Source organism: Lissotriton helveticus, chromosome 6 (genome assembly GCF_964261635.1).
Source record: "Lissotriton helveticus chromosome 6, aLisHel1.1, whole genome shotgun sequence".
Classification (NCBI taxonomy): Eukaryota; Metazoa; Chordata; class Amphibia; order Caudata; family Salamandridae; genus Lissotriton; species Lissotriton helveticus.
The window spans coordinates 1,250,463,203-1,250,476,042 of record NC_136067.1 but is presented as its reverse complement, the minus strand read 5'-3'; the positions used below and the strand labels follow the sequence as shown (position 1 = coordinate 1,250,476,042).

General features: G+C 46.5%; 1 protein-coding gene across 1 annotated transcript in view; it reads left to right on the top strand.

Moving 5' to 3' along the window:
- Positions 1–12,840, top strand: part of VIP (vasoactive intestinal peptide) — an 85,047-nt gene that overhangs the window by 28,729 nt on the left and 43,478 nt on the right. Inside the window, exon 3 of the mRNA XM_078648970.1 lies at positions 5,263–5,403. Coding sequence (XP_078505096.1) covers positions 5,263–5,403 — 141 coding nt within the window. The remainder of the gene's footprint in view (positions 1–5,262; positions 5,404–12,840) is intronic.

Sequence of the window (12,840 nt, the reverse complement as noted above, 5' to 3'; positions counted from 1 at the left end):
CGCAGATTCCAACTCGAACACCACAACCCCCACAGACTACCAGCAAGGAACAACGGGGTCGGGGAAAGCCAAGCAGAAGAGGGAGAGATAGACGGGGTGCAGACCGCAGGAAAACAAGACCAGCATCACGGAGGTGACAGAACACTACGAGTAAGGGACCCATTAGCAGACCACCAGTGCAACGGAAACAGAAATCACATGCAATACAGAGTCAACTGCTGAGCAACATGGAGTGAGTCGGAGAAAGTCCAGAGGAAAGACAAGATGCAAACAGAAGTGTCCGTGAGTTGCAGTGCACTGGGCTTTGGACATTAGAGATGAGTGCGCTCATGAGAAGAAAAAGTCTCAGATTGTGTCCCTTCGATATATTCCTGATGCAGATGCAGTGGGGTGTGTTAGACCTGCATCCTCTTCCCCATCAACATCTCAGGGTCCCCACACTGTTTGAGGTGACATACCTGCGCAACTGTTCCACAGCACAAAACACAATCAGCAATGGACAATGGCCTGCAGTGCACCGAGTCACTGGCACCTGGAGTGCTGAGCAGGGTATAAGGCCGATGATGGCATCCACGACAGGCCTGAACAACTCCGTAAGTCTGTCAGGGCCACCGCTTCGACTCTGGCAGATGGTGTTTGGAGGTGGTCCTTGCGGTGGTGGCGTGTGCCTCCTCTGGTGATGCGTGGTCCAGGTCGGTCTGGACTCGCTTTGGTGTGTGATCCCTGGTGGGATGCATTTGGGCCCGGAGGCTGAGTACAGAGCAAGGCTACAGAGTAATGGTGTTGATGACCCCAAGGACTCCGCCTCAGGGCCCAGCCAATGTCTCCAGAGAAGGGGTCCCGGACAGGACCAGCACAGAGTTAGTGGCCCCGGATGCACTGTGGCCGGCACAGGCACCAAGCCACAGTTGACTTGCGGTGCAGTCAGATGGGCCATGCAACCTGAGCAGGTCACCATCAATGTCCAAGGAGTATATTTCAGAGCGTTTTGGGAGACAGTGGAAGGTGTCCTCCAGAGCAAGACGCCAAAAGGTTTGCTTTTATCTGGAAGCAGCAAATGGAGGAGTGAAATGCAACAGCCTTGTTGCCACCGCCAATTCAGTACCAGCTACATGAGGATGAAAACTTCCCCCTAGTCCACAGGCCCAGACGCCACCACTGTTTGACCCGAGAGTTATGTTATGTTATGTTAATATGAATTTATAAAGCGCATTATCACCCAGGGGTATCTAAGCGCTATCAGTGGACGTCCAACACCAGCGAGGGAAGCAAAAACCCTGCTCAGAGGGGCCCCCATGCCTCCATGAAAAGCACAGTCTTCAATTTCTTCCTAAAGGGAAGGAGATTAGTTTCCTTCCATAGTTTAACTGGGAGGCTGTTCCATGCCTGAGGGATAGTGGTAGAGAAAGCTCTATCACCCATGGACGCGAGGTTAAACCGGGGGCAGACCAAGTTACAGGTATCAGCTGACCGAAGAGTCCTACTAGGCGTATAGTTAATCAATCGGTCCTTGATCTAGCTAGGGGCTATAGAGTGTCCATGAATGTCGGGGAACAGACTTAGTGGCACCGGGGCTAAGTGGGGATGCAGTCTTCGAAAATGCCGGTACACTGATATGAACTCTGCCATTGTTGAATCATGACTCTGTGATCTGCTGGACCCTAGTGTAGGATGGAGGCAGCGGTCAGCAGTGGCCAACAGTCATGTGTTGTTGGCTCGCGATGCACAGTGCAAGTGACACCAGGGCAGTAGTCGTTAGTGTACAAACACCTCCATAACGATGATCCTTTTCTCTTCTCCAAGATGCAAGGCCTCAACCTCTTATGCCTCTCCTTGCGTGTAATGATTTGTAATCTGCCTTTGCATACTCGATGTTCAGTTCTGAATCAGTGACCTCCTCTAGCTCGGCCGAGAGCAGTGAAGGCCGGAGGCAGTGGTCAGCACGGGCCATTCACCTAGTGTTGCCGGCATAGGTTGGTGGCCTCACCGGCCTGCGTTGTCACCGGCTGGGGTTGAACAGGGTTTGTGACAGCATGTGTCACCAGCTGGCATTGAACAGGGTTTGTGGCAGCACATGTTGCAAGATGCGCTTATAGAACTATGACTCACGGATCGAAGGGGGTCTGATGCTGTGGCTGCTGGCCCGGATTTGGGGTCACTGCCATTCAGGAGCTGTGACACAGTTTCACATATGGGGCCCACTGGGCCGCAGAGGATGCCAGTAGAATATGTCAATGAGGAAGGAGTAATGTGGGCCAGCCTCGGGGGGACAGCGGTGGTCTGAAAGGCTGACCAGGTCGCGGGCCTCGGTCTTGGAGCTTACAGAGGCACGTGGTGGGCCCTCCTTGACACACGCCGGTGTTGGATGCTCATCAGTGTGGCCTGGCTGCGTAGGGTTGGGCCTGACGGGTTCGTCATCAGGCGCACAGGATCTCAGGCAACTCCACTAATGAGGACAGTGTTGGCCTTGTGTGGGGTGGGAGGCACCGCCCTGGCAGAGATGTTGGGCTTTCCAGAAGAGGTTCACACCCAGAGCTAAGTGCTTTTTATTTACACCCCTACGGCTGGCCATCCCACTCTGCTCACGCTTACGGGGTGCATAACAGGCAACATTTCCGCAAGAAACCCCACTGGCTGGGGTGACATGGTTGCGTCCACTGTCCACTACTCTCCATACACTAGAGGTGTATGTCACTGTGGATATGGGTGTTTTCTGCATACTGCGGTCTGTCCAGCACTTTGCCGACACTCTTGGCATTGTGTACTTTCCCAATCATGGTTCTAATGCATCCTTCACACATGCCTGGTTGCCTCTTCTCCCCACATTCGTCTATTGAGTGGCTGAGGTGACATGCCATTGATTGGTCATGTTCACGGCTTGCCCAGGTTACCATTGTAAGTTGTTCTATCGTGTCTGGTGGGTGGGCATGTTGGTGTGCATGTTGGTTGTGAACTTGTGACATGTGCATTGCCAGAGTTGTGGATTGCATGGTTGTGGAGTTGAGGTGAGTGGGGTGTTAATTGGGAACTTGCCAAGGGGCTGTTCAATTCCCTTGGTGCCTTCCTGGGAAGGCTGGTTGCTGATGGACTGTCGGAGGGTCAAGGGATCATGCACACTGGCTGTGTATTTGGAGGCAACATTGGGGTAGGTCTTGCGGTGTTCTGATGTTGCCTGCACATTGATGTGTGACGTGTGCTTCCTGCTGCACTGATTGTGTGCTTTGTCACCAGGGGGGCACAGGCGGGACATGTGTGCAGTTGATTGCCCCCAACAAGTGCCTGCATTTGGCTATGGCGTATGCTCCTTGCTTGGTCTCCAGCGGTTCCTGTGCATTGTGTTGGCCTACGGGGCCTGGGGTACCAGGGTGATGGTGATGTCCAGGACAGGTTTGGGGGACTTGGATATGGATTGCTGTGAGACTCCGCCGACCCTGGCGGGTGTTGGTTGGGGTGTGCCAGGGGCCAACAGGTGCAGTACAGACAGCAGCTTGGTGTGGGGTGGGATGTTTGGTGTCCGCTCTTTTGGTGCCGTTGGCCTGTTGGACGGTGATGGCAGATGTGTAGGATGGTTGTCCCTTTCAGCCTGTAGTGGACGTTTCCTGGGGGGCAGCTGTCTTTGTCCGCGCTGCCTCTATGGTGGTCTGGGGGGGGTTGTCGGGTGGGTGTTGTGGCCCTCTTGCGTGTCCGCGCTGCATGTTCAGTTGCCCCATGGCATCTATTGCCCTTCCGATGATGCCCTGGGCTGGGCTCCCTATTGTGGTGCAGGCTGCCGTCCAACTTTACACTAGGTCAGAGCAGGTGTAAATTTCCTGCTACTAACACGCCTCATCGCGTGTTTTGCGTTCTTAACGCCGATCTGTCTGGTTGTTGTGAATTTTGAGTTGTGGTGTTGTCGCGGCTTTGTGCACAGGAATGCCTACTCTGCATCTCATTAGCGATAGTTGCGGGGGTCCTCTGTGGCGATGTTTTTTGCGGCTGCTATCGCGGGAAAACTGGTGCTGTGGGCTGTTAGCACCCACTTGTGAATGATGGGGTAAATTTATCACGACTTTGGCTGCGATAAAATGCCGTTAATTTGGCAATAGCTCTTTGTGAATATGCCCCAGAGTTTTGCAGTAAGAAAATAATCCGTGGACAGAACAGAATCATTCAAAGTGTGTTACTTGTATTATATACTTTCCTCTTTTGATGGTTTTGTACAGAATTCAATGTAAATGTGTCTCTGCCTGCTTCTGTCAAGTATCAGAATAATGTAAAACTCCAAACCATAAGTTTTTAGGTTACATTTTCATGAAAATAATTAAGCGTGTCCTAAACACACATTCATTAGCAGCGGTGACACTAATGTATGGGGGTGCACAGCCAGTACAAATATGACAGACACAAGAAATTGTTTACTTCTCCATCACTCCAGTGATCCATATATTAGCAGTGAGAAAAGTGTAAAGTGCAAATAAATTGCACATTGTTTAGTTTCTGATGCGTTACATTCTGCTACGTCTTTGTCAAAGTAGTATACATGAAAGCCCTTTTTAATAAGGTATATTGACAAGATATAATAGTCAAGAAACAAGAAAAGCATAACATAACTTTAAACATATATATTACACAGGAGTCATTAGAGCCTTTGTATTTTATGGTTTTATTAGGCTACATTTAAAAATGCATTTTTTTAGTCTAATAACGTTGGTGATATTTGACGAATGATCCAAACCTTTCCAAAAAAATTCACCTCTTTAATTTCCTCATGGCAAGTTTTATGCAGAAAACTCACCTTTTTGCACTTAGGTTCTACTCATCTTGGTATATCTAAATAAGGGAGCATTTGTTTTTCATTCAGAAAAACATGCAGAGAGAAGAGTATTTTTAGGGCTGTGATTGTTTTTCTGTCCGACTGTGAGTGATGGCCTAGTGAAGGAGGATTACCCAATCTTTTCTGAACAAAATATTTTTAATTGTGGTGTGCGCTGTCATGATTAACTGGGATGAAGGTCCACATGTCCAAACTAAATTCGAAGTTATCAACAAAAATCAACATTTGCTCCTTGCCTATGTTGTCAGCAATTAATAGAACAGCACTGTAATGTTTTGTATTTTTAGATAATTTATGATACGTGTTTATCCAAAAAGCAACAAATACAAAACAGATTAACTTTAGCCCTGATTAAGTAGCATTGTGAGCTCAAGCTCTTTAAAATGAAGTCAATGGTTTATACGTGGTGTCAAGAATAATAGATGTCTTTCCACTCTGTGCTCCAACAGGTTGGGGAATAGAATACCATTTGATGGAGATAATGAAGCTGATCAGTCACCAGGTTCACTAAAAGCTGACGCTGATATTTTGCAAAATACTTTGCCAGAAAATGATAAACTATATCTTGACATGTCAAGACCAATAGGCAGGTGCGTATTTTGACACACCACAATGTGATATATGGTTTTCTATGTAAGCAGGCATTCTATCTATCTATCTATCTATCTATCTATCTATCTATCTATCTATCTATCTATCTATCTATCTATCTATCTATCTATCTATCTATCTATCTATCTATCTATCTATCTATCTATCTATCTATCTATCTATCTATCTATCTATCTATCTATCTTATCTATCTATCTATCTATCTATCTATCTATCTATCTATCTATCTATCTATCTATCTGAAGCAATCTGTCTCGGTTTATATTTTTACCTATCTCTCAATCATTTAATTGATTATAAATCAATCTATATGTCTATATTTATAGTCAAAGTAATTCATTCAGAATGCACTATCATATCTATCCATCCTTCCATCCATCCTCTAAACCCTGGCTGTTGATTTATTCAAAATCTCAGTTAGAGATGTAGCTTATTGCCCTTCAGTGCTCTAGGCACACCTTATTAAAGGTGCGCCTAGCAAAATGAAGGGAAATGCTCTGCATTATGGTGAATGCACTGCCCTCAGGGCAATGCATTCATGGGAAAACCGGAGCGGCTCCAATCAGTCACTCCGTGTTTTCACATTGCAGACGGCAATCCACCTGCACTTTTGATGGGGATTATAGATCCCCAAGCAGGCGAGTGCAGTCAGTGACTGCCCCCGCCTGCAAGGAGATATCGGGGGTCCATGGGACCTCCTTTCTCTCTGCCAGAGGGCTGCCATCAGGCAATGCACTGACAGTGCTCCACCTGTGAGGTGGAGCATTGTCATTGCGCCTCCTGAGTGCTTTTTTGTCTCGACGCCTACGTCAGCAATAGGGCACAGGCGCAGAGGCAATGGGATTCCCTCATTTGCATGGGGCATGCCCCAATGCAAATAAGGGAACACTTCCTGCAAATAGCGCTGGCATTTTGCGTGCGCCAGCACTATCAATATTACAGATGGGGACACACTAGCCCATGCAGCCCCTTCTGTGATACCAGAATGCCCCAGGGGCGCCGAAGCAGGCGCAAACGCCCATTGCGCCTCCGGAGCACTCTCCATAATATGTCACCAGGTGTCTACAAAGATTCTCAGCACCAGCACAAAATCAAGAGGCATTGGTTCGCAAATCTAAACCTCAAGATCAGGGCCGGACTGGGAACCAAAACCGGCCCTGGCAAAGTTCTCGGTCTCACCCCCCCCTCGGGGTTGGGGGTGGCGCCGAGCTCTTTACCAAGGCCGGTTTTGCTGCAAAAAAAAGCCCTACAACAAAATCGGCCCCCAGGGGCCCAAAACCAGCCCCCACCTATGCAGCGCACCGGTGGATTGCCCTGTGCCCGCTACGGCCAGTCCGGCCCTGCTCAAGATTCAGGCAAGGTAATGATCACTCAAAAACTAGCACCATGTTTATTATCTGAATGTTTAGGAAGATTAAAGTTCTCAGTTCCCGATTGTTGCTATTTTAAACTGCATTTTGCATATAATACCATTTACAATATGTAAAGAATCATGTAGTATTATTGGAGATGTGTTTCATGTTTAAATTATGGTTGGTTCCACAATTGTCCAACAGACAGACAGTCTCACACACACAAACACAAAAGTCAAAACTTATATGTACGAGGACAAGTTCTTAACTGTAATGGACTCTGTATTTATTGTTCTCACTCCACACTTGCCTGGATACTAAGGTAGGTTATATACGAGATCAAATATAAGTATGCATTTAGTTTTTTGTTGCACATGCTTGAAAGTAGCTAAACGACCTACTGGAACTAGTCCATTTAGCACTAAACTCCTTGCAGAAGTGGTGTTTGCATGGTTTCGCCATGGATTACCAACCCTGTGTAGGAAATATATGTTTGTTATGATCAACCAAATGTATAAATTAAGTATGTCATAGGGTGTCCGAAATGGCAAGCATTTACCAAGGAAAGCCACTAAAAAGGAGTGGAGTCTTGAATGACCGATACAATGGAAGAGCATCATTGCCATCTTTCCTGGGGAGTTCTGTCACCAAAGTGTGTTAAACATGCACGCAGACCCATTTTTCAGTGCTTCAAATGGTAGAAAAGTGACACAACACTTGGGGTTGTTCTACGGTCCCATAGCATTCCTTTTACTACACTTTTCACAGGCACAAAATCATTATAGCCCTATGCACACAAGCTTTCAGTACACCATTAATTTTCTCGATGGATTCATTCTCTGGGGAATCGTTAAAAAAAGTCAATTCTATGTTCTTTATAAGCCAACACATCTCCTCGGAGACTAACCGAACCCCATTGTCTCATATTTTGATTTTAGGTATTACTTTTCTTGAAAATTCCTCTGGCAAAAATGTGGCCGCCACCCTGGTATTAATCACACTCACATATTACATGGTCATCACTTGTGTAGTACACAAATTAAACATTTACCTTTCTGAACTATGCAACTTCTTGAAAAGTCTTACTATGTCTAAACCATACTCTGTGGATGGTCTCTCGTGTATGTCCAACAGTGACAAAGGAACGTTTTAAGAAACCTTACTCTTATGACTACTTGCACTTTGCAGACACTGCACGTAATGGCTATCATTTTGACTGTTTTTACACTGTTCCCCATAATGTTCTCACAACCTCTGAGAAGGAAAGAGATTTCTGATGGGATACAGGTTACTTCCTCCTTGGTTACTACATATCCCTCTGGGAATGTCCTATTACCTATGTGTCACTAGTCACCATTTGGCTAGACCCAAAATTTCAAAGGAAAGACCTATCTTAGGTTTTATTGACCCTCACATGCCCCATTGGTGTCATGCTTCATCATCAGTTTGCACCCTGGTTCCTATTCCCCTGAATGGGTTCAGCCATATTCCAGGGAGCACTTGTGATACTACATGCGATGGGGTCTCCTAGTGTAAAGGTAAAAATACCTCAAGGACACCACAGTATCCCTTTAATACTGGATGCCTCATGTATGGTAAAAATATTAGGTGAATGTTAATAAATGAATTTACTATCCCTACACTGTAATCTATGTTGACCTGTTTCAGCCCTCGTGGTTAGACCGCTAAGGTTTCAGGACCTATGTGGATGCCCTACTATTTAACTGTCCCCGTCTCTAGTGTCTCATTTTTAAAATTCAGGATCTCTGTCAGATAATCAAGAACATAAAACATATATACAGGCCAGAGCAGGATGAGAATAAGTAATGCCAGCAGCCCGGTACCCTTGGAGTGAGTGTGAATGTAGGGGCTATACCTCTATAGGGGTCCTAACCAACAAGCCCATCTTGGCTCCACATATTCTACTTAAGGCATAAAGGAAATGTTGATAATCAGCTCTATATCTGCCTGTATTAGACTTACATCTGAGAAAATACCAACAAAAAAAAAGCAGCCTGCTACGTGTTCCTTTCAATAATATCTAGGGGTCTGCATCATTCATGCACCCCTCTGAAGAGAAGAGGACCAGCCTTTGCCTGACAGGTATGAATTGTAGCAAAACAAGTTTGACCAGTAAGTACACATTGTCTGCGCAGATTAGCACATAGAACAAGGGAATTGAATGTATCCAGACCAGTTGCCCATAATTACGATTGTGTGAGTATTCACTTCCATTCACTTTGTTCTCCCTCACTGAATTGCCCTAAGCAGCATAGGTGTACTCAGGCATGGCTCTCAAACTCCCACTCCTACCGGGGCTCAATCTACCACTCCCTAATTGGATCCAGAAAAGATTAAAAAGTTTCCCAAGCCACAATTTGATGTGCCTTTGTGACACAATATTCTCAAGCTGCCCCTCACAGTTGAGACACAACAAGGCCAAAGCCATTGAAATAAAAGGTATTTAAATTAATATATGTTTGGCTCAGATTGACTTTTTTGGTAACATTTGCCAGATCCGTTTAAAGTATGTTAGGCCCATGACAGAAATCACACTGATGAGCTCAAAGATAATAGAATGGCCTACGTCCAGTGTAACTATTAGTGGTTTCAGCCGTATTCATACATTTCTATCCAGCACTTCTGATCTGTCTAATAGACCCACGGTGACCAGTGCACCCTTCCAAAGAGAATTTTACACTTTCCTGAACATGTTACCTCTGCAAGTACATGCATGCAACAACTGCTCATTGCATATGCACACCGACATACTTTGTAAGAAGTGAGAATTCTCCTGGCAAGGGTGTTGTGTGTGGCTGCAGCTTTCTCAGGTGGTATGCAGGGGATCCCTGAGGCCCATGATACCCCCTTTACAATCATGCAGTCATCAGGTGCACCAATTATATACAATTTTCTTGTCACTTACAGTTAGCATGTTCTTGAGGGCTGATTTACCCATGTGCCTACATCTGTAATATGGCACAGGTATAAGGGCAAATGATTTCTCTCATTCGCATGTGGCCACACGTCCAATCAAATGATAAAAAAAACACACTTCATATTGCGCTGGGGCTACTTGTGGTCCACATAATTAGCAGTAAAGAATTTGCCACAAAAGTGTCTAGACCACTTCCAGGGCTTAATTTGAAAAGAATGAGTGTTGGTGCCCTAGATTCTGCTCAAAAGGCAGTAGTCAGTGCAATTAAATGTAGGTGCACCAAAAGGCAAGATTTTGTAGTGTTAAATCCACCTCATGCCTCCTTAATCTACTGCCAGACACTCCCTGCCCCTTTATCTCCCTCTTGTAGGCTCCTGCTGTATCCCTTTGTGACAGGTTCTCCGGCTTTCTCTTCCTCCCTCACATGTCTTTTTTTTGTGTTCAAATCATTTTTATTAGACAAGAAGAAAGTAAGGAAAAGGAAGCAAATATGAAACAATAATACAGACAATCATGTCATTACATTGCTGAGGTCAAAGAAAAATAATAAAGTAACACAGAGTTTGATCCAGAACCACACCTTCATGACTGATAAATGGACAAGCGTGAGGATGGTATTGTTACTTGCGATGACATTATACACAATAAATGCATTATAATTGGTTGTGATAACCAAAGTTACAGTTCAGCAATACAATGATATAATACAACATCCTAATGATCTCAGTGTGGACTTGACTAACAGTTGGTTTTCCAAAATATACAATGTATAAACTACCGTCGTGCTCATATATCTAATTTTTAAGATATAGGTTGTGCAACTACAGTGGGGGTCAACAAATAAAGTACAGGATCTTACTGGTAATATATGGTAGTGTGCTGGTCCATTATAGAATAGCCGCGTGATATTTGTGACTCATCTCCGGATGGCTACTTGTCTGCGTTTTTTAGGCGCCTAGCGATTAATGGGCATACTACGGCGGGTCAAAGTAGAAGGAAGGTGCATCCAGAGAGGTCCAGAGTTTCTTGCTGGTAACTTGCCACGGGGAAGAGTGTAGAGCAGGATTATCTATTCCCCTGATACAAGATAACCACTCCTTCCAAGCAGTGAAAGAGACCTCCGAAGCTGCCTTCCAGTGACAGAGGACAACTTTGCACGCCAGGGTGAGTAGCAGGTCAAGGAGTTGGCGATCGTGGTCTCTTAATAACAATGGGTCAATGGCCCCCAGAATTAAGTAAATGAATTCCCTCGTCGGTTTGATGTCGAATATGCGTTCAATATAGTCAAAAACGTTGGACCAGTATTTGTGTAACATAGGACAATGGAATAGCATGTGTGGCAGGTCACCATCAGTTAGGGAGCAGTTCCAGCAAGTGGTGGTATCTCTTAGATTAAGTTTAAATAATTTTTGGGGGGTCCAGAACACTCTATTGAGTATCATGTATTTGGTTTGCGAGAGGATTGGTGATACTTTGTGTGTGAGGGCTGAAGCATGGATCCTACCCCAATTAATAGCTATTCCGGTATTGTTTTCACAACCGTGTTTATTAGGAGTTTAAGCAGATTATATGTACAGTCCTCCAACATCAGGAGAACACGTCAGTGGTCAACATACAATAGAGTATATGCATAGCTTAAACGTTTAACTGGCCCCACCCACCCTTCCGTCCCCCCCAACAACCTTAATAGTCCCCACTACCCACCCCTTATCCCGCCCTAACCCGATGCACGTGATCACAATCAGCTGCATTATATACATTGAAGCAAAAACAGGAGTCATGGAGCCACCTAGGCCCCGAGGTCTCTATCAGTAGACAGTCCATCATCCATGTCAATGGGAGGTTCCAAGGGCAGGTCTCTGTAGTCTGCCCACCGCTTCCAGATCTTATAATGTTTCCGAGGGCAGCCCCTGGCCTCAAACACTGGCAATTCCAACCCCAGGAGGAAGTCTAAGCCCGCCCTCCAGGCGCCAAGCGGGGGAGCACGATCACTCTTCCAGGCTCTCGCCAGATCCCTTTTGGCCACGACGAGGCCCAGCAGAAGGAGATGACGCTTATAGATGTTACCACCCACTTGATCCAGGATATGAAGAAGACCCAATCTGGGTGTACGGGGAAGATCCCACCCCAGCACCTCCGATAAGCAGTCCCACACTCCATTCCAGAACCGAACCAGGCCCACACACGACCATACAGTATGCAGCAATGTGCCTCTCTCAGTCCCGCAGCGCAGGCAGTCTGGGGAAGCAATAAGGCCCGCCTTCCACAGTCTCTCTCTGGTGTAATAGGCCCGATGCAGATACTTATATTGTATGAACCGTAATCTCACTGCAATTGCCGCACCTCGGGGGGACTCTAGTGCCTCCCGCCAGTCATCCTCATCTAACGGACCGACATCCACCTCCCAGGAGGCCTTCAACGACATAAGGGAAGAGGAGCAGTGAGTGACCAGCGTCTGGTAAATTTTGGAGACTTTTTTATCCCCCAGGTCTCCCATGAAAAGCTTAGCTTCCACGGGGCTAAACTCCGGGAGCCGGTCCAGCCCTACCAGGCTCGGCGCTAGAGCATGTCGAAACTGTAGATATTTGAAAAATTGGGTCTTAGGCATGTCAAATTCAGTGCTGAGTGCCTGGAAGGATTTGAGGGTGGTTCCGGTAAGGACATGGCCAAGGGACGAGATCCCTATGGAGTCCCAGCCACCAAACCCTTGCAGCGAGGCCAGCGCAGGGAGCTGTCCGTTATTCCAAAGTGGAGTTTCGGCCGTCAGCCGTCCCCACCAGCCCATGCGACGCAGTGCTTGTCTCCAAATCAGGAAGACTACTTGAGTAGCCCGCGGTAGTTTCTTCCGCTGCCCGGCCGAATACAAGAGGGTATGAAGCGTGGCATCCCCCATCAGAAAATGTTCCAGGGCGTACGCCGGATCGCTATGTCCACTGTACCACCACTCATTTAAAACCAACAAATGGGAGGCTTGGTAGTAGGACAAGATGTCAGACGTTGCGAGACCCCCACAGTATGTGGACAAAAAACAAGTCCGCAGTGCCACTCTGGAAGCACCCCCAGCCCATAAAAAACGGCCCAGCAATGAATTCACACGACGGAACCACTGCGGGTCCACCCTGTGT